We start from the raw sequence: 26,024 nt of genomic DNA on the forward strand, positions 1-26,024 counted from the left end.
TCACACATAGATTAGATAGATAGAAACATGTCAGCCACATATATACGAAGTACAGTGACAGTGTTGCTTACTGTACTTGTCATTTAGCGTAAAGGATTTATCAAAAAAAATAATAGTGTTTTCATGCACCGTCTCTTTAAAAAAGCCGGCCGGCAATTCAGCATCTGTACCCGACAATTTATAACAGACAGAATAGAGCTTCACACATAGATTAGATAGATAGAAACATGTCAGTCACATATATATGAAGTACAGTGATAGTGTTGGTTACTGTACTTGTCATTTAGTATTAAAATAAAGGATTTATTATAAAAAAAATTGGCGTGGGGTTCCCCTTAATTTTAGGCTCTAGCGGAGGTTAAGCAGACGGCTGGGGCAGATGTTTGAAGCCTGGGAAGGGGGTAATACCCACGGAGCTTTCCAGGCTACTAATATCAGCCCCCAGCTGAATACATAGCCTTTACTAGCTATTAAAATGGGGGACCCCCCAAAAGAAATGACGTGGGGTCCCCCCTAATTTAATAGCTAGCAAAGGCTAGGCAGACAGCTGGGGGCTGATATTAATAGCCCAGGAAGGGAGCCATGAATATTGGCCCCCTCCCAGGCTAGAAACATCAGCCGTCAGCCGCCCCAGAAATGGCGCATTCATAGGATGCGCCAATTCTGGCACTTAGCCTCGCTCTTCCACGCTGCCCTGGTGCGGTGGCAGGGGGTAATAGGGTTGGGGTTGATGTCAGCTTATAATGCCAGCTGACATCAAGCCCAGGTTAGTAATGGAGAGGCGTCTATAAGACACCCCCATTACTAACCCCATAGTCAAAGTTAAAAAAAACACAAACACCCAGAATAAAGTCCTTTAATTGAAATAAAGACACAATCCTTTATTGTTCTAAATTAAACCATACTTACCGTCACGCCCATTCCAGCTGAAGCCAACGATCTCCTGCAATAAAAGAAAAATAATAAAGCAACCTCATCCTTACCTTTCCATGGTTCCCACGACAGCTTCAGCTCTGCTACATCGAGATGACAGGCTGGACCGCAGCAGAACGCTGCCATCCAGCCTCTCATCCCGCAGACACTGAGAAGCGCAGGCTTGCTTGCGCTGCTCAGCGTCTCTCTGTGACGACATCCAGATGAGCCGAGTTCATGTCCAATGAACTCGGCTCACCTCATGCACGTCACTGACAGCGTGGGAAAATTCTCAAGCTGAAGCGGTGAGTGCAGGAGAATTCTCCCACGCTGTCAGTGACGTGCAGGAGGTGAGCTGAGTTCATTGGACATGAGCTCACCTTATGCACGTCACTGACAGCGTGGGAGAATTCTCCTGCACTCAGCGCTTCAGCGTGAGAATTCTCCTGCTGAAGCGCTGAGTGCAGGAGAATTTTCCCACGCTGTCAGTGACGTGCATAAGGTGAGCTCATGTCCAATGAACTCAGCTCACCTCCTGCACGTCACTGACAGCGTGGGAGAATTCTCCTGCACTCAGCGCTTCAGTGTGAGAATTCTCCTACGCTGAAGCGCTGAGTGCAGGAGAATTTTCCCACGCTGTCAGTGACGTGCATGAGGTGAGCCGAGTTCATTGGACATTAACTCGGCTCATCTGGATGCCCTCACAGAGAGACACTGTGGAGCGCAAGCAAGCCTGCGCTTCTCAGTGTCTGCGGGATGACAGGCTGGATGGCAGCGTTCTGCTGCGGTCCAGCCTGTCATCTCGATGTAGCAGAGCTGAAGCTGTCATGGGAACCATGGAAAGGTAAGGATGATGTTGCTTTATTATTTTTCTTTTATTTCAGGAGATCGTTGGCTTCAGCTGGAATGGGCGTGATGGTAAGTATGGTTTAATTTAGAACAATAAAGAATTGTGTGTTTATTTCAATTAAAGGACTTTTTTCTGGGTGTTGTGTTTTTTTTAAATACTTTACTAGAAATTCATGGTGGTCATGTCTAATATTGGCGTGACCCCATGAATTTCGGGCTTAGGGCCAGCTGATAATGCCAAGCTGGCCCTAACCCCTTTATTACCCAGTGAGCCACCGCATCAGGGCCCTGGATGAGTTGGGTACAGCGCCAGAAGATGGCGCTTCTATGACCGCGCAATTTTCCGGGGTGGCTGCGGACTGCAATTTGCAGCGGGGGTGGCCCAGAAAGCTTGGGCCTCCCTGCGCTGCGGATTCCAGCCCCCAGCTGCCTAGTTGTACCTGGCTGGACACAAAAACAGGGCGAAGCCCCACGTCAATTTTCTTTAAATTATTTCATGAAATAATTAAGAAAAAAAGGGCTTCCCTATATTGTTGTGTCCGGCCAGGTACAAATAGGCAGCTGGTGGTTGGGGGCAGCCCGTTCCTGCCTGCTGTACCTGGCTGGACACAAATATAGTGCGAAGCCCCACGTCAATTTTTTTTAAATTATTTCATAAATTTCCTGAAATAATTTAAAAAAATTGAAGTGGGGCTTCGCACTATATTTGTGTCCAGCCAGGTACAGCAGGCAGGAACGGGCTGCCCCCATCCACCAGCTGCCTATTTGTACCTGGCTGGACACAACAATATAGGGAAGCCCTTTTTTTCTTAATTATTTCATGAATTTCATGAAATAATTAAAAAAAATTGAAGTGGGGCTTCGCACTATATTTGTGTCCAGCCAGGTACAGCAGGCAGGAACGGGCTGCCCCCATCCACCAGCTGCCTATTTGTACCTGGCCGGACACAACAATATAGGGAAGCCCTTTTTTTCTTAATTATTTCATGAATTTCATGAAATAATTAAAAAAAAAGTACGTGGGGCTTCGCCCTATTTTTGTGTCCAGCCAGGTACAACTAGGCAGCTGGGGGCTGGAATCTGCAGCGCAGGGAGGCCCAAGCTTTCTGGGCCCCCCCCCGCTACAAATTGCAGTCCGCAGCCACCCCGGAAAATGGCGCGTTCATAGAAGCGCCATCTTCTGGCGCTGTACCCAACTCATCCAGGGCCCTGGTGCGGTGGCTCACTGGGTAATAAAGGGGTTAGGGCCAGCTTGGTATTATCAGCTGGCCCCAAGCCCAAAATTCATGGGGTCACGCCAGTATTAGACATGACCGCCATGAATTTCTAGTAAAGTATTTAAAAAAAACACAACACCCAGAATAAAGTCCTTTAATTGAAATAAAGACACAATTCTTTATTGTTCTAAATTAAACCATACTTACCATCACACCCATTCCAGCTGAAGCCAACAATCTCCTGCAATAAAAGAAAAATAATAAACCAACCTCATCCTTACCTTTCCATGGTTCCCACGACAGCTTCAGCTCTGCTACATCGAGATGACTGGCTGGACCGCAGCAGAACGCTGCCATCCAGTCTGTCATCCCGCAGACACTGAGAAGCGCACGCATGCTTGCGCTCCTCACTGTCTCGCTGTGACGGCATCCAGATGAGCCGAGGTCATGTCCAATGAACTCGGCTCACCTCATGCACGTCACTGACAGCGTGGGAAAATCCTCACGCTGAAGTGCTGAGTGCAGGAGAATTCTCCCACGCTGTCAGTGATGTGCATGAGGTGAGCTCATGTCCAATGAACTCAGCTCACCTCCTGCACGTCACTGACAGCGTGGGAAAATTCTCCTGCAATCAGCGCTTCAGCGTGAGAATTTTCCCACGCTGTCAGTAGCGTGCATGAGGTGAGCCGAGTTCATTGGACATGAACTCGGCTCATCTGGATGTCGTCACAGAGAGACGCTGAGCAGCGCAAGCAAGCCTGCGCTTCTCAGTGTCTGCCGGATGACAGGCTGGATGGCAGCGTTCTGCTGCGGTCCAGCCTGTCATCTCGATGTAGCAGAGCTGAAGCTGTCGTGGGAACCATGGAAAGGTAAGGATGAGGTTGCTTTATTATTTTTCTTTTATTGCAGGAGATCGTTGGCTTCAGCTGGAATGGGCGTGATGGTAAGTATGGTTTAATTTAGAACAATAAAGGATTGTGTCTTTATTTCAATTAAAGGACTTTATTCTGGGTGTTTGTGTTTTTTTTAACTTTGACTATGGGGTTAGTAATGGGGGTGTCTTATAGACGCCTCTCCATTACTAACCTGGGCTTGATGTCAGCTGGCATTATAAGCTGACATCAACCCCAACCCTATTACCCCCTGCCACCGCACCAGGGCAGCGTGGAAGAGCGAGGCTAAGTGCCAGAATTGGCGCATCCTATGAATGCGCCATTTCTGGGGGGGCTGACGGCTGGTGTTTCTAGCCTGGGAGGGGGCCAATATTCATGGCTCCCTTCCTGGGCTATTAATATCAGCCCCCAGCTGTCTGCCTAGCCTTTGCTAGCTATTAAATTAGGGGGGACCCCACGTCATTTTTTTGGGGGGGTCCCCCATTTTAATAGCTAGTATAGGCTATGTATTCAGCTGGGGGCTGATATTAGTAGCCTGGAAAGCTCCGTGGGTATTACCCCCTTCCCAGGCTTCAAACATCTGCCCCAGCCGTCTGCTTAACCTCCGCTAGAGCCGAAAATTAAGGGGAACCCCACGCCAATTTTTTTAATAATAAATCCTTTATTTTAATACTAAATGACAAGTACAGTAACCAACACTATCACTGTACTTCATATATATGTGACTGACATGTTTCTATCTATCTAATCTATGTGTGATGCTCTATCTTTCTGTTCTAAATTGTCGGGTACCGCTGCTGAATTGCCGGCCGGCTTTTTTAAAGAGACAGTGCATGAAAACACTATTATTTTTTTAAATAAATCCTTTACACTAAATGACAAGTACAGTAAGCAACACTATCACTGTACTTATTATATATGTGACTGACATGTTTCTATCTATCTAATCTATGTGTGAAGCTCTATTCTTTCTGTTCTAAATTGTCGGGTACAGATGCTGAATTGCCGGCCGGCTTTTTTAAAGAGACGGTGCATGAAAACACTAATATTTTTTTTAATAAATCCTTTACACTAAATGACAAGTGCAGTAACCAACACTGTCACTGTTCTTCTTATATGTGTGACTGACATGTTTCTATCTATCTAATCTATGTGTGATGCTCTATTCCTTCTTGTCTAAATTGTCGGGTACCGGTGTATGCCGCTGCTGAATTTGCCGGCCGGCTTTTTTAAAGAGAGTGTCTTCTGAGCAGTTTGTCAGCTTTTGGACACCTTTGCAGGTGTTTTCTATGTGTTTCTATGTGTTTTTGTTTGCCTGCCATTGGTTTTAACGGTGTTCGACGGTGTTCTAAGGTGTTCGACGAACAGTTCGACGAACAGTTCCTCGAACATCCCGGTGTTCGACGAACCGAACCGAACCCGAACACTACGGGGGTGGCTCAACACTAGTCCCTAAAAGAACTAAGTACTGGGACAAAAATCGGACACCTCCTAAACAGAGAAGTTGTTGCAGAACACAAAAAGACAAACTGACAAAAAGGTACTAGAGGTCCCAGAAGGACCAAGCAAACTGACAGAGAAAGGCACCGAAGCACCTGACTAGAGAAACAGTCAAACACTGAAGTCCAGCACAGTAAAAAGGGCGGAGCTGGAATATAAAGGTAAATGGTCACGTGACCGCAAAACACAAGATGGAAAAAACAAACAGGAGGGTTCTAACCGTACCCCCTCTTTATGAGGATCCTCCAGATCCTCCAGGCCCAGGCCTATCCAGAAACCTCTTGTGGAAAGCTTTAACAAGCCTAGGAGCTGAGAAATCATCCATCCTTACCCAGGAGTTGTCTTCGGGACCGAAACCCTTCCAGGAGACAAGATACTGTAATCTCCCTCTATGCCATCTAGAATTCAAGATACGTGAAATTTCATATTCGCCGTCTTCCACCACAGGAGGAACTGAGACAGTGGCATCCCTATCAGATACATCTGCCTTTTTCAACAAGGAAACATGAAACACAGGATTAATCTTCCAGGAAGTAGGGACATCCAACCTAACAGCAGACGGGTTAACAACCTGAAGCACTTTAAATAGACCCACAAACTTAGGACCCAGTTTTTTAGAGGGAATCCTCAACCGCAGATTCTTTGAAGACAACCAAACCATGTCACCCACAGTAAACAAAACCTCCTTACGTTTCCTGTCAAAATACTTCTTGGACTTCTTGTTAGCCTCTTGAAGGTTGCAATGTACATTAGTCCAAACTCTCTCCAAATCACCGGAAAAATTCTCCTCCTCCAGCACCTCCGATCCCAATTTGGAGAGCGAACCAAAAAACAGATGTCTCCCAGTACAACAAAAAAAAGGAGAACACTCAGCAGAGGAGGACGAATGATTGTTAAGAGCAAATTCAGCGAGAAGCAGAAACTCAGACCACACCTCTTGATTTTCCGCCACAAATCAACGCAAAAACTGTTGAACATCCTGGTTCTTTCTTTCAGTCTGTCCATTAGACTCAGGATGATAACCAGACGAAAATGACAAATGGACTCCCAACCTGTCACAGAAAGCAAGCCAAAAGGGAGCCACAAACTGAGGTCCTCTATCAGAAACAATATCCGTGAGAACACCATGGAGCTTGACCATCTCCTTAACAAATGCCTTAGCGAGTGTCTTGGCGCAGGGCAACTTAATGAATGGAACCAGATGACACATCTTACTAAAACGGTCCATGACCACCCAGATGACAGTAAAACCCTCGGACACAGGAAGATCAGTAATAAAATCCATAGTGAGATGCGTCCAAGGCGCACTAGGAACCTCCAGAGGGCAAAGCAACCCCGCAGCAGGAGTATGTGAAGCCTTTGACCTAGCACACACAGTACATTGACGCACCCACTTGATGACTTCCTTCTGCCATCCAGTCCATCAAAAACTGCGACTTATAAGTCTCTTATTCTCCAAAATTCCTGGATGACCTGCCAACCGAGACTCATAACACTCCACAAACAAATCTCTCCTAAAGGCTCTAGGCACGAACAACCTCCCATGGGAAGTGTTAGATGGAGCATCATCTTGAGCTTTCAGAATCCCATTCTCCAAAACGGAGTCCAATGCCACCACCACAACTCCTTTCTGTAAAATGCTCTCCTCCTCCTCGGCACCGACCGTAGGAGAGAAGCTGCGAGAAAAAGTATTGGCTTTAACATTCTTAGTACCAGGGATATAGGTAACAGAAAAATGAATCCGAGAAAAAAAAAAGTGCCCACCTAGCTTGACGGGCATTCAAGCACTTGGCAGCATCCAGAGAGATCAAATTCTTATGATCTGTGAAAACTTGAATAGGAAATTGAGCGCCTTCCAAAAAATGACGCCAATGTTCAAAATAGAGTTTAATAGCCAGCAACTCGCGATTTCCAACATCATAATTCAGTTCGGTTTCCGAAAATTTTTTTGAAAACAAGGCACAAGGATGTACTCCATCCTTGTTCTCCTGAGACAAAACTGCTCCGACCCCCACCGATGAAGCATCAACCTCGACCAAAAAAGGATTGGTCTCATCAGGCTGCATAAGGATAGGGGCAGAACTGAACCTTTCTTTGAGATACTCAAACGCTTCAATGGCCTCAGTAGTCCACTGGACCGTATTCGCACCTTTCCTGGTGAGATGGGTCAGAGGCTTAACAATTATAGAAAAATTCTTAATGAATTGCCTGTAGTAATTGGCAAAACCCTAAAATCTCTGCATAGATTTCAAACCAATAGGCCTAGGCCATTCCTGCACAGCCTGAACCTTCACCGGGTCAATCTCAAATCCCTCGCTGGAGACAATGTAGCCCAAAAAGCTAATTTTCTGCACAGCGAACTCACATTTCTCCAGCTTAGCAAATAGTGAATTATCACTCAATAACTGCAAAACTTCACGTACACTCTGCCAATGGGACTCTAAATCTGGTGAATAAATCAAAATGTCATCCAAATTCACAACCACATTCTTACCAATCAAAGGATATCATTAATAAGGTTCTGAAAAAATGCAGGTGCATTGGTAAGACCAAAAGGCATCACCATATTCTCAAAATGACCTACCGGAGTGTTAAAAGCAGTTTTCCATTCATCACCCTCCTTCACTCGTAACAAATTGTATGCCCCCGTAGATCAATTTTAGAGAACCACTTGGCCCTCAGAAACTGGTTAAGCAAGTCAGGAGTTAACTGCAATGGGTAGGAATTGCGTACCGTAATCTTATTAATTTCACGAAAATCCAATCATGGACGTAAACCCCCGTCCTTTTTTTTAACAAAGAAAAATCCAACTGCCACAGGCGATTTAGTGACCAGCAGCCAGGCTAGTCTGTATGTACTCCTCCAAGGCTTTTCTTTCAGGAAGTTCAGTAATAGTCAGATTAAACAAGCGACTCTTGGGAAGAATAGCACCAGGAACAAACTCAATGGCGCAATCATAATCCCTATGAGGAGATAAAACTTGCGACTCCTCCTCTGAAAAAACCCTCCAAAAATCTTGAATAGGTACAGGTAATTCCCTTTTTTCCACAGCCGCAATGCGACCATTACAGCATTTATCATAGCACTTCAGACTCCAAGACTTAATCACATTAGTAGACCAGTCCAGCAAAGGATTGTGCAGTTTTAACCAAGGCAAACCTAAAACGACCGGAGAGGGTAAATTATCTAACACAATCAAGTCCAAAATTTCCTGGTGAACTCCATTGATAGTGAGGGGAAATGCAGCAACCTTGTGAGTAATACATTTCAAGGGAGTGTTATCAATTGCAATCAAAGAAATAGGTGAAGACAAAGGTTTGGTTTTCAATTTAAGGTTTTCCAAAAACCCTTTATCAATCACATTAAGTGTTGAACCACAATCCACAAATACCTGAAATTCAATCAAATTTTCCTGCAAAGTAGTACTCTCAGAAAGAAATACTCCTGCAGAGCATAAACAAGCTATACGGATGTAACTGACTTTGTTTTTTCTTTACTTAAACGAAGCTCACAATACTTAATCAAATGGTCAGCTTTACCACAATAAAGACACAATCCCTCGGCGAACCTCCGGTCTCTTTCCTGAGAGCGGAGTCACAACCCCCTAACCTCCCTCGGTTCTCCACAGTCAGAGCATATTTTCTGGGGACTAGGACCTGACATTACAGGAGTCTTTACCTCGTTCACCCTGAACCTCAGTCTCCTGTCCACACGAACAGCTAACTGCATGGCATCCTGCAGAGTCTCAGGTGCGGGGAATGCAATTAGCAGATCCTTAAACCTTTCACTCAGGCCAGCAAGAAATAAACATTTCAGCGCAGGATCATTCCATTTGACTTCTGAAGCCCATCTCCTGAAGTGTGTGCAATAATTTTCAACATCACCTGACCCCTGATTCAAACGCCTGAGTTCTGCCTCAGCAGATGAGATTCTATCAGGATCATCATATAATAGCCCCATAGCAGAAAAAAATTCTTCAACAGACCTTAAACACGGATCATTAGGTTGGAGAGAAAAGGCCCACCCCTGTGGTTCATTGCGCAAAAGTGACATAATAAAACCAATGCACTGTGATTCATTCCCAGAGGACCTTGGTCTCAAACGAAAATATAACAAACAAGCATTTTTAAAGGAAAAAAAATCTTGCTGTTTACCATAAAAATTGTCAGGCAGTCCTACCTTGGGTTCCACAAAATGCGCTCCAGAACAGCTACTCACGTGTTGCTGTAGCTCGGCCACCTCCAGAGACAATCCCTTCAAGAATTGAGCCAAATCCTGGACGGAAACCATATTGATCCCCGAATTTCTTTCTTTATAGTTTTTTGGGCTGGACTTACTGTTATGATCTGCAACAAGTACTAAGGAAAGATAGGGGAAAGCTGTCCCTACATTAAGACTAAGCTGAATCCCTATGATGTAGCGGGCTGACTGTTCCTAGTGAACAGACCCGCCTTAGTCCTCGGCTAGTCTGAACGAAGACCCATTGCATAAGGGGAGGGGTCCCTAAAAGAACTAAGTACTGGGACAAAAATGGGACACCTCCTAAACAGAGAAGTTGTTGCAGAACACAAAAAGACAAACTGACAAAAAGGTACTAGAGGTCCAAGAAGGACCAAGCGAACTGACAGAGAAAGGCACTGAAGCACCTAGCAAGAGAAACAGTCAAACACTGAAGTCCAGCACAGCCAAAAGGGCAGAGCTGGAATATAAAGGCAAATGGTCACGTGACCGCAAAACACAAGATGGAAAAAAGAAACAGGAGGGTTCTAACATTGGCCTCTTCAGGTAAATCTGCTATGATTGTCCTCACTGTTCCTATTCTCCATTATTCGACACATACACACACACACACCCTTCTCTTGTTCTGGACTAGTTCATCTCTTTTCTCCTCCGTCTGCCTTCCCTGAGACTCACTTACTCACTACTCAAGATGGCCGTCTCAACTCCCAGTAATGCTTCAGTCTCTGTCACTGGGGCCAGCCCAAACTGGTTAATTACCTGTATCCCAACTGACATGCAGGCAGTAAGAGGAATGTGCCCACTGCTGTCATCTAATGGCCAAAACACCAATAACATCTTTTGTGTTTGTACATGTAATACATGTCTACTAAAACAGTTTTAAAGAGGAGTGGAGTAGGAATCTTCAATCACCCCCCTCACAGAGGTAGCAGGATTACGACGTTAGTTGTGGAGGGCACAATATTGTCATATGGCAATGGGGAATTCAATTACTCCTGTTTAGTGTGCCATTTATTTCTATTTTTTTAGAGGTGGGTAAAAACTATGAGCAAACATTTGTGTGCCACATCCAATAGAAACAAGATGTGTATGTTATGTAGTTGTCATGAATAAACAGTGTCTGTGAAGGGAGAAACATACAATAGGGTAAAACCCTAATACTGTAGAGGAGATAGTATAAACAATAGGTTTGCTCACCTTGGGTGATTGTGTGAAGCCTCAACCACAATAAAGGTTTAGATATCCATCTGCCACTGCCCCGTGGCTGGGGGAGGATCCACCTGAGGGAAATTACCAAAACAGAGTAAAAACACGTTTAAAAAATGGCTGCGCTGCTGGAAGGAAGTCTCTTGCTGCGATATTCATTAAAAGGTTCTTTAATCTCCACTACTATTAGTATTTATAGACCAAAATGAGCACCAAAAAGACTAGGGTGCCACCCACTGAGGAAACCTGGAAACCAGGCCTCTTTTTGAATTTGAACCCCAACCCACCCCTCAGTAGGTGGTACCCTAGTCTTTTTGGTGCTCATTTTGGTCTAGAAATATCTCCATGTATCAGTCTGTGTAACCTGTTGTTGTTTTTTTTACACTTGATGAAGATGCCAGTACGACATTGAAATGCGTAGTGGACATTAAAGAACCTTTCAACGAATATCGCAGCAAGAGACTTCCTTCCAGCAGCGCAGCCATTTTTTAAACGTGTTTTTACTTTGTTTTGGTAATGTAGTTTTCATGGCATTCTGGACTGAATATAGAAGAACAGAGCAAATGAAAGACTGCAGTCACAGAAAATGTCACTAGAGAGTTGCTGGATTTATCTGTTCTGAGTACCCATACACTGTAGGTTATACAAGGCACTCGTGTACAACTGATATCTTCCATTTTTATAGTCACTCTGTGATGGTAATATTGGTGTTAGTATATATGTTTTTGTTAATGATCCATATGGCGGTATCAGTCTTCACTATGCAGTTGCAATATGTGGTCATGGTGTGGCTGTAATGTTTGTTCCTTATGCAGTGGCATTGTTGGTAGTACTAATGTTATAATTGTGGGTTTTGTTCAGTAATAGTATGGAGTTATTACTTACTTGTATAGTGGTATAAGTTTTTAATTGTAAAACATTATATATTTGTTATTTTTTAATGGAGGGGGAACATATTTTTACAGACCTTAGTAGGGCCACATGGGCTTATGCATCCAATCAACATGACCACATGTGTCCCTGCTGTGAACTGTGTAATGACTGTGTCAGACAGTGCAAACCATGGTCTTGTAGCACCCTGAGGATTCGGCTGCTACAGGGGTATTGCACCTCAACCCAGAGGTGTGATATTCCACTCCCGGGTAAGGATGGAGTGTGGGACTGAGCCCAGAGAGCTGCATGCACTACACACATCCCATTTCCGGGGAACAGACCAACGGTACTCCCACTTGGAAATGTGCAGGTACGACCGAGTCTGTTCCTGGCTGGAGTGGGAGGGGGGTGGTACATCCCAAGTAGTGTAGGGGCAGATAGGGGGAGCAGCCTGGGTAAAGATAGGAGCTCATTGGGTGCTGGTCACCTGAGCTCACACATAGAGGGAGTATTTAAGGTGGGCACCATCTAAGATCAGGGTCAGTCTGAGAGAAGTCAGAGGAAGAGGAGCAGAGCAGTCCCAGAGAGAGTGAGAGAGGAGAGTCAGAAGGACCCAGAGAAAACAAGCAGGAACTCTGAGAACCCATATACAAACCGAGGGTGAAGAGTTGGCAAAAGGGTACCGGATCCCAAACTGGTGGGGGCTCAAGCACACCTCAGCCAGAGACCGGAGGCCGTGGGCAGGATCTGCCACGGCCACCCACCATATCCACCCTGAAGGCAAACCACGTGTAGGGTCAGGGAACCCAAGGCCAAGGGTTTCTCAACAGAAGGCCCGAGGGAGCTGGACCTAGGTGGATCCCTGGTGGGGACGGCCAGAAGACAGGACAGGAAGGAGGGCTCAGGGACACGCTCCGGACTTGCTTGGGGGTTAGCTGAATCCAGGACCTGGTGGACGCAGCACGGCTCGGGTGGTCACTTGAAGCTGGAGTGACCGGAACATCAGCAGTAAGTAAATACCCTAAACTGCACAACCCGACTCTGTCTTTAATTACCATCTATGCTGCACCACCACAACCCCCATCCTCTGCACCTGACCCCCTGAGGCTATACCCCACCCGTTGGGGGTTATACTATCAAAAGCTGCACCAACACCATCAGCCTCAGCGGACCCTGCTGCAGTGGCGGCCGTAGTGACCGCAATACAACGGGTGGCGTAGTCGACATAAAGAACTTTATAACATCTGTAGGACTGCCACATACTCTGAGCTTGACACCCTGGGCACGGACCGGGTCACAGCCACTCGGAAGACTACAACCCCCATCTGATCCGGCTCCGGGTATTCCCCTAAAGAATATGGCCCAGGGGGTGCGTCAATTTTGGCGTAGTCGGCAGGATTACGTGCCCGCAACACCCGGGTACTGCGTGCCTGAAGAAAAGAACAAGTTTACCTCAAAAAGAAGTCTCCTGCCGGTTCCGGAGGGTCCCCGCCATCGGACTCCATCACAGATCGATTCCCGCCGGTTGTCCGCCATTAACAGCTTTTTCCCGCCATCTGCAGAGTTTCCCGCCACTGGGAGACGGTTCCCGCCATTTCCGAAGGTTTCCCGCCTTAGAAGAGCGGACGCCATTATGGGCGTGCCAGAGGGTGGCAAGAGGCCGCCTCCCATCGTGGGCCAGGACCGAAAATGGCGCCAAAAGTGGAAACCGCCCCCACCAACAGAGACTGTGATGCTAGAGGTGTCTGTCAGCGTGAAAGAACTGCCCCTGGAGCTGACAATCACCAAGTGGCCCCGGGACCGCCCTCGAAGTGGGAGGACTGAGAAGAAGAGAACAAAGATGGGTGTCGCCTGGAGCAGTCTGGAGAGAGCGCACCCGGAGACAAGAAGCCTAGAGCTGAGTCCAGAAGAAGCTTACCCGGAGATGGGAGAAGAGCAGAGCAGCACCGGCCCGCTGGCCAGGAGCCTGCTGGAGACAACAGAAGGAGAGCAGAGCAGCACCGACCCGTTGGTCAGGAGCCTGCTAGAAGCAACGACCCCACTAGGCCTAGTGGAGGTCCTGGCACAGCTCCCCCGAGACCGGGAGTGTGCGCAGACCGCTCTGGAGGGCCTCGCAAGGAGGATGGCCCGGGTGCAACGAGAGACGTTGGCGGAGTGGAGCCGAGAGATGGCCCAGCAGACAAGAACCCGTCAGCGGAGCACGCCACCCGAGACGAGGAGACAAACCGCCTCTGAGGATGGCGCAGGAGGACTGAAGGCCGGAGACGGCGCCGAGAAGGGAGCCGAACGAGTGGAGGCAGGTAAAGGGGACGTCTCTACCCCAAAGCGGGAAACCGCGTACCTGCCCCAGCTCCCCGTCGCAGAGCCCGAAGTACCCCCTGCCGTGCCCGTAGCCGCAACGTCACCGCCGCAGACTAGGCCTCAAATGGGAGCCGCGACCCCTGTGACATCACACGCCTCGACCCCGAGCGTGACCAAGCAGGAAGAACCACCAGCCTGGTCGCAAGGCCTAGTACCCCCGGGCGCCGCAATACCAACAGCGCCCCCTACCTCCGCGGAGCCCCCGGCCTGGTCGCAGGGCCAAGTAGCCCAGGGCGCCGCCGTCCTTACGGTGCCCTTCACTTTCCAGGTGCCCCAGGCCTGGCCGCAAGGCCTGGGCAACCCGGGCGCCACCACCACCGCGCCCATAAAACCAAGAGTGCCGCATCTGGGAGAAGATCTGTTCGCCCAACATACGTGCCCGGATGGGCAGCCCTTTATATGGCCACCGGAGTTTCACCATCCCCGACTCCGGAAAGAGAGACCCCTAGATGAACCCCTGATCCCGGCTTCAAAGCCCGTAAAGAGGATCTCGCCCCCGCTGGCAGAAGCGCAGTTTGAGTGGGACCCCACCGGAGAAGATCTCATGGGGTTCACTCAGGAGACCCGGGCAGCCGCAGCGGAGCGTGCAGAGTGCTGCCGGCAGCAGCTCGAGGTCTTTGAGAGGGAGCGGAGAGAGAGGCGGGTCCGGGAACAACAAGCCCAGATAAGGAGCGCGGAGCAGAAGAGCCGGGCCAGAAGGAGTCCCCGTGCAGCTCATGGTCCCCCTTCCACCGGGACTGTGATAAAGTTCAATCTGCAGCACGGGTGGGGCTTCATCCGAGATCACCGCACCCCAGGCGACGTCTTCGTGACAAGAAGAGACGTTGAGTCCCACCTACCGGAGGGACACAGAGGACGTGACCTGTATATAGGGGACGAGGTCACCTTCACCCGGCACAAGTGTGCCAAAGGACCCTACGCCCTCCATGTGCATCGCCTGACGGAGGAGGAGCTGCGGTGTGAGGAAGAACAAGAGGACCCGGACGGGTCTGAAGCTAAAGGTAACCACAAAGAAAGAGCAGGAGGACGTCGTCGTTGAGTACAGCAGAGTACAAGCTGTATATAGTTGCCCGTCGGGGCACAGTGAACTGTTGCTGCTATTATAGTCCCCGTTGGGACCAGCAAGTGTGAACTGTTTACCCGTTTAACCCTTAAATCCCACTGACCGAGGACTGAGAGCGGTCATTCCTCCCTAATACCTGGCCGAGGACTGAGAGCGGCCATATCCCTTGTAAATAGTTGCGCGTCCTAAAGCGCCCCTACTGGTTTTATAGGAAAACCACGAGTTCTAAAGACTGTCGCACTTTACCCGGTCACACGTTGCACAGTGACCGGAGGAGAAGCCAGAGGCGATGAGAATGTTATTAATATGAAAAGTTTTATGATGATGCTGATATGTATATGATATTTTATATGTTTTTATTATGTTGTTTATATGAAAAAAAAATGTATGTTTGTGGATGTTTTATATCTTACAGCCCGAGGACGTGCTGTGATTTACCAGGGGGGAATGTAGCACCCTGAGGATTCGGCTGCTACAGGGGTATTGCACCTCAACCCAGAGGTGTGATATTCCACTCCCGGGTAAGGATGGAGTGTGGGACTGAGCCCAGAGAGCTGCATGCACTACACACATCCCATTTCCGGGGAACAGACCAACGGTACTCCCACTTGGAAATGTGCAGGTACGACCGAGTCTGTTCCTGGCTGGAGTGGGAGGGGGGTGGTACATCCCAAGTAGTGTAGGGGCAGATAGGGGGAGCAGCCTGGGTAAAGATAGGAGCTCATTGGGTGCTGGTCACCTGAGCTCACACATAGAGGGAGTATTTAAGGTGGGCACCATCTAAGATCAGGGTCAGTCTGAGAGAAGTCAGAGGAAGAGGAGCAGAGCAGTCCCAGAGAGAGTGAGAGAGGAGAGTCAGAAGGACCCAGAGAAAACAAGCAGGAACTCTGAGAACCCATATACAAACCGAGGGTGAAGAGTTGGCAAAAGGGTACCGGATCCCAAACTGGTGGGGGCTCAAGCACACCTCAGCCAGAGACCGGAGGCCGTGGGCAGGATCTGCCACGGCCACCCACCATATCCACCCTGAAGGCAAACCACGTGTAGGGTCAGGGAACCCAAGGCCAAGGGTTTCTCAACAGAAGGCCCGAAGGAGCTGGACCTAGGTGGATCCCTGGTGGGGACGGCCAGAAGACAGGACAGGAAGGAGGGCTCAGGGACACGCTCCGGACTTGCTTGGGGGTTAGCTGAATCCAGGACCTGGTGGACGCAGCACGGCTCGGGTGGTCACTTGAAGCTGGAGTGACCGGAACATCAGCAGTAAGTAAATACCCTAAACTGCACAACCCGACTCTGTCTTTAATTACCATCTATGCTGCACCACCACAACCCCCATCCTCTGCACCTGACCCCCTGAGGCTATACCCCACCCGTTGGGGGTTATACTATCAAAAGCTGCACCAACACCATCAGCCTCAGCGGACCCTGCTGCAGCGGCGGCCGTAGTGACCGCAATACAACGGGTGGCGTAGTCGACATAAAGAACTTTATAACATCTGTAGGACTGCCACATACTCTGAGCTTGACACCCTGGGCACGGACCGGGTCACAGCCACTCGGAAGACTACAACCCCCATCTGATCCGGCTCCGGGTATTCCCCTAAAGAATATGGCCCAGGGGGTGCGTCAGTCTGATCATACCACATCTCCTGGGATGGTCAGGAAGCAAAAGATAATATACAGACAGGACAGCAGGGGATCAGAACGGATTATTTATTTGAGGTAAAACATTGTTTATAAACAGGTAGTGAAATGTTTTGTCTCAAAAAAAGAATCAGCTGTGATCCCATACTATTCTGTCTGTATACTCTTTTCCTCCCCTGCCCAGGAGCTGTGGTATGATCAGACCATGTCCCAGTACGGTCAGACACAGCTATTACACAGTACACAGCCGGGGCACATTTATAAGATTATCTCAGCACAGGAACATTTTTTAACACATTCAATTGTGGAACTTATCATTCAAACATCTATTGATTAAAATGTTGATTAAAATTAATGTTCATCAAAAAACTCCTTTAAGTCATCATGATCAGATTGGTAAAGGGCTCACACCCAGCACCTGCACTGATCAGTGGTTAGCAGCTCTTGCTTTGGCTGAATCTATGCAGCGTACAGAGCCACAACAGTATAGTTCTATACACATTTTGAAGCAGCCATTCTCTGGTATTGCAGTTCAGTTTCCATTCACTTGTGTAGGAGCTGAGCTAAAGTACCCAAAAATGGCCACTACACAGTATGCAGGTCTGGCTCTATACATAGTCTAGCACATGCTGTCACAGTAGGAGCTACAAACAGCTGATGGGTGGATGGTTAAATGTGCTGGGGGTCAGATACCTAATCACTATAAAAGGACAGTCAATAATATTAATCAAACCTACATATCTATTACCTGTTTGGCAACAGAGCTGAGTTCCACTGCCAAGTCACCACCAGAATTTCCAATTCCAATCACAATAATCCTTTTATCTGCAAATTGCATTGGATATTTATAATCCCGACTGTGTAAATATTGGCCTTTAAATTTGTTAATGCCTATAAAAAAGTAGAAAATAAATTAAAGTTTGTAAAAATTTAAAATGTATGTGGAACAGGCAGGTATATTAATAGTTTGTTATCTGGACATTTTCTTCTTCTCAGTTGCTTGCATAAATTCACAGTTTTAAACGGAACAGTATTAAACAGAAAAGTAAAGAGGTGTCACTAGAAGATGCCGGTAGGCGTCATGAACTGGCTTTTTCCTTCTATTTGTAATGGTATAATCACAGCAGTTTGCCACGGATTTTGGAGCGGCAGAGGCTGAGTACTGCATATTGTTGGACAGTATAATCAGTAGATATGAGCGAACATTTCAATGTTACATTTGGTTTATGATCGTCGAATTCGCAATATTCGCCGATTAATTCGTTGAACATTTGCTGAACATATCCGAACACCATTGGGTTCTATGGGAGGCAAAACCAAACGCATACACAACACTTTCAAATGGGCCCCAAAGCTGCCAAAACAATCAAATTGGTGGCAGAAACCAGGAAAGTGGCCTCAATTGACACACAGTACAAATTTTATAATGGCACAGCAGCATTCAGCCATGGGCCATGCATGAGGTATCAGGGTCTGGGCCAGCATTTGTAGCTTTGAATTGAACTTGAAATTAAGACGAGGTGGGTGAGGGATTCGTGTAGATCTGCTGTGCTGGAAGCCCTGATACCACATGCAACAAGCTCAACCTGCTTTTCTGCTCAGCCACACTCCGATGGCAGAAAAATTGGCTTCATAGATTATTATTGGTACAAAAATTTAAGTAAGTGGAGGCCTGCCGGTCTGGGAGGCATGCTGCTACAGGCAACACACATGAAGGAGACTCAACCAGGAGTCGCTCCATTTCCAAAAATTGAGGGCTGACACCACCAAAGTGGCATCAATTTCAATGGAGTAGAAATAGTATAATTAGGACCGATACCTCTTACACTACAGCCAACCTATCAGTTGGTGACCCAACCAAGAATGTTCGCATTCCCCTAAATTGGAGACTGACACCACCAAAGTGGCATCAATTTCAGTAGAGCAGAACTAGTATAATGGGAATCGGCACCTCTTCCACTGCAGCCAACCCAGCAGATAGAGACCCAACCCGGAGTCTTCACATTTCCCTAAATTAGGGGCTGACACCGTCAAAGTGGCATCAATTTCACCAGAGTATACAGTAAATAGTATAATTAGGACTGACACCTCTTCCACTACAGCCAACCCAGCAGATGGAGACACAACAGGAGTCTTCACACTTACAAAAATTAGTGTTAACATCTGCAGCAGCAGCAACAGCAGGAACAGAAGCCATACTAAAAATATCACAGACTGAAATTAAGCGAGATCAATGCAGCACACTAAAAACTAGAACATAGTCTGTACAGTCTGTGACTGAGGTGCACAAGTCCATGGAGATCCATGACTTGTTCATCTTGATGAAAGTTAGATGGTCTATACTTTCAGGGGACAGCCGGCTGCACTTATTCGTCAGGACACCACCAGTAGCGCTGAAGACACGTTCTGAGAGAATGCTGGCTGCAGGGCATGATAAAACCTCCAAGGCATGACTGGCGAGCTCAGGCCACTCTTCCATTTTTGAAGACCAAAATGTAAAAGGATCCAAACCCTCCCTGATGGTATTGATATTCAGTTCTAGATACTCCTGCACCATCCTCTCCGGTCTAAAGGCTGGTCTAAAAAAATGTGTGAAAGGACTCACAGAAATTGCTTCTGCCACTTACACTGCTGCTGCTAATATTTTGACATTGACGAATTGACGTACTGGAGGTTGAAAGTCAAGAGCTGAGATGCACACTGTGTGCCACACTGCTGTCTTGGGGAAAACCTCCCCTAAGGTTGTGTAAAAGCGTGTTTCAATACTCTCCCTATTCGCAGGTCCCTTTCCAGGGCGGGAAGCATCTGGCAAAATTTACTCTTATAAAGGTGAATCTAACAGTGTGACAACCCAGTAGTCAGCACTATTTCGAATCATAACTATACAGGGATTATATTGCAGATAGTGCAGCAAGAAGGCACTCATATGTCGGGCTCTTCCATGAGGTCCAAGCCCATGCTGTCTTGATGGCGGGGTAACACTGATGCTTGTTTCCTCCATCCCCTCCTGCCAACCATGAACAACAGAGAGGGGATGATTATGCTCTTCATCTCCTGACTGTTGCTCGCCCATCACCGCTTTCTCCTCCAATTGTTCCTCAGCTCCTGCACTTTCACTAACAGTTTGTCAGGTATCAACAGCACCCCCCTCCTTCGGCACCCACCTGTGTGATGACAGTCTGGAACTTTGAGACATTCTTATCCCTTCTTCATCCTCCTCTTTTTCTGGGACCACGACCATCTCCCGCAGGCTATTCAAAGTTTGTTCCAGCATGTAGATGACCGGAAGAGTGATTCTGATGATGGCATCATTAGCACTAACCATCTTCAGGGCCGCCATCAGGGGATTACTGCCCTTACTGCTGTATGGGGCCCGGTGAACAGCAGTAAAGAGCAGGGGCCCAGGCATGGTCTGGAGCCCCTCCTCTTGTGCTTCTGCTCACCATGCCCCAGGGTATCGCGTACCACCAGAGGCTTACTTGTCCTCTGTGAGCATGTGAACTGTGATAGCAGCAGGAGAGCATTAGGACCCTGTGGGTCTTGCCTGGCTGAGCTCAGAGCAGGGGCAGACTGGGAGACCCTATTTGTTCTGAGGGTATCTGCTGTGTGAGACGCTGGAAGAAGAGTCTGAGGAGAACTGTGAGGACTGAACTTCAACAAGACTCTCTCTCTACAAGCTTTCCTGTGGGGGTTGTTAGCCCCTGGCCTTGGTGAAGCTGTGTCCCTGCTTAAGAAAGAGTGCTGAGCTGGGGAAAGCTGTGTGGCTCTTTGGAGTTTTGTGGAAGTCTATGCTGAGTGGACTAGAGACTTTGTGCTGAACGAGCCAAGTGTCGAGTGAGAGGGAAAGAGACTCAGGATAACATCTCTGTGATGGAGTATGTATGTGGTCGGTGGTCTGGAAAACAGTGAGTGACTGCAAGAGGAGAGACGGGTTCCGGTGCCATTCACATTGAGAGGATACTGACAAGTCTGGTGAAGAGTTCTTCCCGGACCTTAACCTGAGGCTACAGGACTAAAGTGCCCAGTGTGTGGGCTCGGCATTGGCCGACAAGACAAGGAACCTTTGCTGTTTTTGTAAACGTTGCTTTTTATTTGGCGCCAAAGTTTTCCAGGACTAGCTGCAGCCACCCAGATTCACAGGCCTGTGATAGACCACATCTGAGGTTAATGGTACCGTAGCTTTAAGATACCCTGGTATCCTTATACTAGGGGTATAAGAGCAATTGGTATAGTCTGGCTCACCTAGAAAATACAAAGCTGGGAGCATTGGAGCAGCGGTGGGTCGCTCGCCTTGCTAAGTTTAATTATCGAATTAAGTTTCGCTCTGGGCAGGAAAACGGAAAAGCAGATGCACTCTCAAGGGTGCCCCTTGGTCCTCGGGGGAAAATGTTGATGACCAGCTTGAGGACATTGATACCCCTGACTTGGGGCAGGTACCTATCTTCTGAAGTGTGGTACATTCAAGTGGGGTGGCGTCAGGGATGCTGTGTGTTCTGGGAAAAACACCCTCGGATTGGGCGAAAAACCAGAACGATTGCCCAGACATTGCACTAGTGCACAATTGAGTACAAAAAGGGGTCTGGCCGCATACAGAGGACAAGGCCCAGCTGTCCGCGGAAGGAATGAAACTACTGCAACAGTGGGATCAGTTGTGTGTGGAACAGGGCCTCTTGTACCGTAAGGTGTACCTGCCATCTGAGCTGCAGCAAAGGTACCAGCTAGTAATCTCTATGGGGATGGGTCTGGTGGTCGCTCGCAAGGTGCATGAGAAGGGTGCCCACTTTGGGAGTGAAAAGACACTCCAGTGGCTACAGCGAGTCCTCTATTGTCCTGAATTGGGGGGGGATTGGTGACAGAGGCATGTATGCAGTGTCGCGTCTGTGGGCTCAGTAAGAGCCCTGAGCAGCAGGCGCCCTTGCAATCTATTAAGACTTCCGCTCCCTTAGAGCTGCTCATGATTGACTATGTCTTGATAGGATACTCAACGTCTTGGTATTCCTATTGCTTGGTAATAACAGACCACTTCACCAAGTATGCTGTAGCAGTGCCAACAAGAGATCAGACGGCGGAGTCGGCTGGAAGGAGAGTCTGGGGAGAACTGTGAGGACTGAACTTCAACAAGACTCTCTCTCTACAAGCTTTCCTGTGGGGGTTGTTAACCCCTGGCCCTGGTGAAGCTGTGTCCCTGCTTAAGAACGAGTGATTTAAGATACCCGGGTATCCCTATACTAGGGGTATAAGAGTAATTGGTATAGTTTCATGCATTGTTATTGTTAATAGTGGTAGGATTGTACTCAGTGTGCCTTTTCAGGGGTCCCCATAGAACACCCACACTAGATTGACACAGTGTTTAGGTAAAATTGTTCCAGATCTTTAGTATAATTTACATAAACTGGAAACTTTGAGATTGGCACATTGATTTCACCTTTTGCAGATTGTGTGTAGTTAGTAGAGACAGTGTCCCTGGTGGAACCTGAGACTGATTCATGTAAGGCTGCGTTCACACATTGCGTATTTTCGTGCGCTTTTTTGCGCGTGCTTTTTGAAAATACGCAATGTGCTTTGCGTCTGCCAGCAAAGTGAATGGGAAATTCACTTTGCCATTCAGACACTGTGTAATTTTACGCAGCGGGAAAGCGCAGCTGCGTAAAGAATTGACATGTCAATTCTTTACGCAGCTGCGTCCCGCGCTTTCTCTCTATTGTGCCCATTATAAGCGATGGAATTACGCAGCGGTGTTCACACACTTCGTAATTCCATCCCTTTTTATGGAGGCGCAGGATGGATACTCACCTACCCGATGTCAGGGGAGAGGCGTCCGGTCCGGTCCGCTCCAATCCCGCGCTTCCAGCATCTGCCGGTGAGCCGATCAGCTGATTACAAGCCGGTCACATGACAGTCAGCTGATCGCTTCACGGCAGATGCTGCAAGCGCGGGATGGAGCAGACGCGTCTCTCATGCATCGGGTAGGTGAGTATCCATAGTCTGTACATACATTGCTAGGGACACACACAGGACACATAGACACACAGGACACATAGACACACACGACACACAGACACAGACAGTACACATGTCACCCTTCATTTTCACACTGCGTTTTTTTGCTGCGCTTTTTTACGCAGTGTGTGAATGGAGGTGCTTTTTTTACCTGCTTAAAAAAACGCAGGTAAAAAAGCAGGAAAATACGCAGCGTAAAAAAATGCAGGGAAATACGCAATGTGTGAACGCAGCCTAATACTGAATTTTAGTCTAATCCCTGTTTTAGTAAAAAAGTGCTGTTTATTTCTGTCTCTGTCTCAGTTTGTGACTCACTGGATCTCTCTCGGACCTCCGGTCATTACATTTTTGGCATAGTCGGCACTATCCAGTGCTTGTCATGGACGGAGCTGAGGGAAGAAATGACTCTGCCGCACCAGCAGCCCCTTCACTGGTTGCGGAACCCCTGGCAGCCGTGGCGACTTTGGGAGGGTATGTGCTGTTAGGAGCTTTACTCCAGCACATACTGAAATACGACGGGCGTAGCATGGCGTGGCAGGATTGGGCTGAGAGGGTCCGAAGTATTCTGCTGATGTGTTATCTGGCCCCGCATTACGAACAGAGCTGGCATTAAATGCACTAGAGGGCGACGGCGGGCTAGGCGGATGGTGATGATACGTCCAGAGTCAGAGAGGAGCATGTTAGAGAAAATCTTGGAGCTGTTAGAGGGGAGATTGCGAGGCCAGGCTCGCGTTTCCCAGCTTCGATCCTTGTTTTTCAATCGGCCCCAAAGGGAATGTGAGACCTTGATGCAGTACTCTAATACCTTAAAGGAGATGTTAAATGAGATGCAGCGACTAGATCCAGGGGGCATGGGGGTATTCAGAGAGGTAGACCGCTTGCTCCGGGATCAATTCATAGCAGGGTTAGCCAATAAAATCCCTTGAGACAAAGTGATTGAGATGACCCGGGCTACCCCGGAATTATCCTTCTGGCAGATTTATCGGGCCGCGGTGGAAAGGGAGGAGGAGTCTACTCTGGTGGTAGAGGGGGCAGTGGACAGTGCACAGCTGGAGGGAGGTGCGGTCCCTCGGGCCCGGGTGGGCCTGGTACGAGTGCCATCACAAACTACGATCTTTCTAGCGCCCCGACAAGATGAACTCTTAATGCTACTGGTGGGGGCTGCGCAGAGTGTGGAAAAAAACAAACCCTTCTGTTTGTTTTTTTCCATCTTGTGTTTTGCGGTCTCGTGACCATCTGCCTTTATATTCCAGCTCCGCCCTTCTGGCTGTGCTGGACTTCAGTGTTTGACTGTTTCTCTAGCCTTGTGCTTCAGTGCCTTTCTCTGTCAATTCGCTTGGTCCTTTTGGGACCTCTAGTACATTTTGTCAGTTTGTCTTTTTGTGTTATGCAACAACTTCTCTGTTTAGGAGGTGTCCCATTTTTGTCCCAGTCCTTAGTTCTTTTAGGGACCCCTCCCTTAATGCTATAGGTCTTCGTTCAGACTAGCCGAGGACTAAGGCGGGTCTGTTCCCCTATCTTTCCTTAGTACGTGTTGCAGATCATAACAGTACGTCCAGCCCAAAAAACTAAAGGGAAAGAAATTCGGGGATCAGTATGGTTTCCGTCCAGGATTTGGCTCAATGCCTGCAGGGATTTTCATTGGAGGTGGCCGAGCTTCAGCAACATGTGATTAGCTGTTCTGGAGCGCATTTTGTGGAACCCAAGGTAGGACTGCCTGACAATTTTTATGGTAAACAGCAAGATTTTTTTCCTTTAAAAATGCTTGTTTGTTATATTTTCGTTTGAGACCAAGGTCCTCTGGGAATGAATCACAGTGCATTGGTTTTATTATATCACTTTTGCGCAATGAACCACAGGGGTGGGCCTTTTCTCTCCAACCTAATGATCCGTGTTTAAGCTCTGTTGAAGAATTTTTTTCTGCTATGGGGCTATTATATGACGATCCTGATCGAATCTCATCTGCTGAAGCAGAACTCAGGCGTTTGAATTAGGGGTCAGGTGATGTTGAAAATTATTGCACACACTTCAGGAGATGGGCCTCAGAAGTTAAATGGAATGATCCTGTGCTGAAATGTTTATTTCTTGCTGGTCTGAGTGAAAGGGTTAAGGATCTGCTAATTGCATTCCCTGCACCTGAGACTCTGCAGGATGCCATGCAATTAGCTGTTGGCGTGGACAGGAGGCTGAGGTGCAGGCTGAATGAGGTAAAGACTCCTGTAATGTCAGTACCCAGACCCCAGAATATCTGCTTAGACGGCGGAGAACCGATGGAGGTTGGGGCGATGTCACTCCGCTCTCAGGAAAGAGACCGGAGGTTCGCCGAGGGATTGTGTCTTTATTGTGGTAAAGCTGACCATTTGATTAAGTATTGTGAGCGTCGTTTAAGTAAAGAAAAAAAAAGGTCAGTTACTCCTGTATAGCTTGTTTGCGCTCTGCAGGAGTATTTCTTTTTGGGAGTACTACTTTGCAGGGAGATTTGATTGAATTTCAGGTATTTGTGGATTGTGGTTCAACACCTAATGTGATTGATAAAGGGTTTTTGGAAAACCTTAAATTGAAATCCAAACCTTTGTCATCACCTATTTCTGTGATTGCAATTGATAACACTCCCTTGAAATGTATTACTCACATGGTTGCTGCATTTCCTCTCACTATCAATGGAGATCACCAAGAAATTTTGGACTTGGTTGTTTTAGATAATTTACCCTCTCCGGTTGTTTTAGGTTTGCCTTGGTTAAAATTGCACAATCCTTTACTGGACTGGTCTACTAATGTGATTAAGTCTTGGAGTCTGAAGTGCTATGATAAATGTTGTAATGGTCGCATTGCGGCTGTGGAAAAAGGGGAATTACCTGTACCTACTCAAGATTTTTGAAGGGTTTTTTCGTAGGAGCAGTCGCAAGTTTTATCTCCTCATAGGGATTATGATTGCGCCATTGAGTTTGTTCCGGGAGCTACTCTTCACAAGAGTCGCTTGTTTAATTTGACTATCCCTGAAAGAAAGGCCTTGGAGGAATACATACAGACTAGCCTGGCTGCTCTTCACATCAGACCTTCTAAGTCGCCTGTGGCAGTTGGATTTTTCTTTGTTAATAAAAAGGACGGGGGTTTACGTCCATGTCTGGATTTTCGTGAAATTAATAAGATTGCTGTACGCAATTCCTACCCATTGCAGTTAATTCCTGACTTGTTTAACCAGTTAGTGGGAGCCAAGTGGTTCTCTAAAATTGATCTCCCGGGGGCATACAATTTGTTACGAGTGAA

At 47.6% G+C, this 26,024-nt stretch overlaps 1 protein-coding gene across 2 annotated transcripts in view; it reads right to left on the reverse strand.

Moving 5' to 3' along the window:
* The window catches only part of LOC141156710 (flavin-containing monooxygenase 5-like), a 258,436-nt gene that overhangs the window by 116,951 nt on the left and 115,461 nt on the right, over nt 1-26,024 (reverse strand). For both annotated transcript variants that reach the window (XM_073642994.1, XM_073642992.1), the window contains one exon: nt 17,506-17,648. In XM_073642994.1, coding sequence (XP_073499095.1) covers nt 17,506-17,648 — 143 coding nt within the window. The remainder of the gene's footprint in view (nt 1-17,505; nt 17,649-26,024) is intronic.

The sequence above is a fragment of the Phyllobates terribilis genome, unplaced genomic scaffold (assembly GCF_046119375.1).
Source record: "Phyllobates terribilis strain yellow unplaced genomic scaffold, ASM4611937v1 Scaffold_8__6_contigs__length_399053987, whole genome shotgun sequence".
In the NCBI taxonomy this organism is placed as follows: Eukaryota; Metazoa; Chordata; class Amphibia; order Anura; family Dendrobatidae; genus Phyllobates; species Phyllobates terribilis.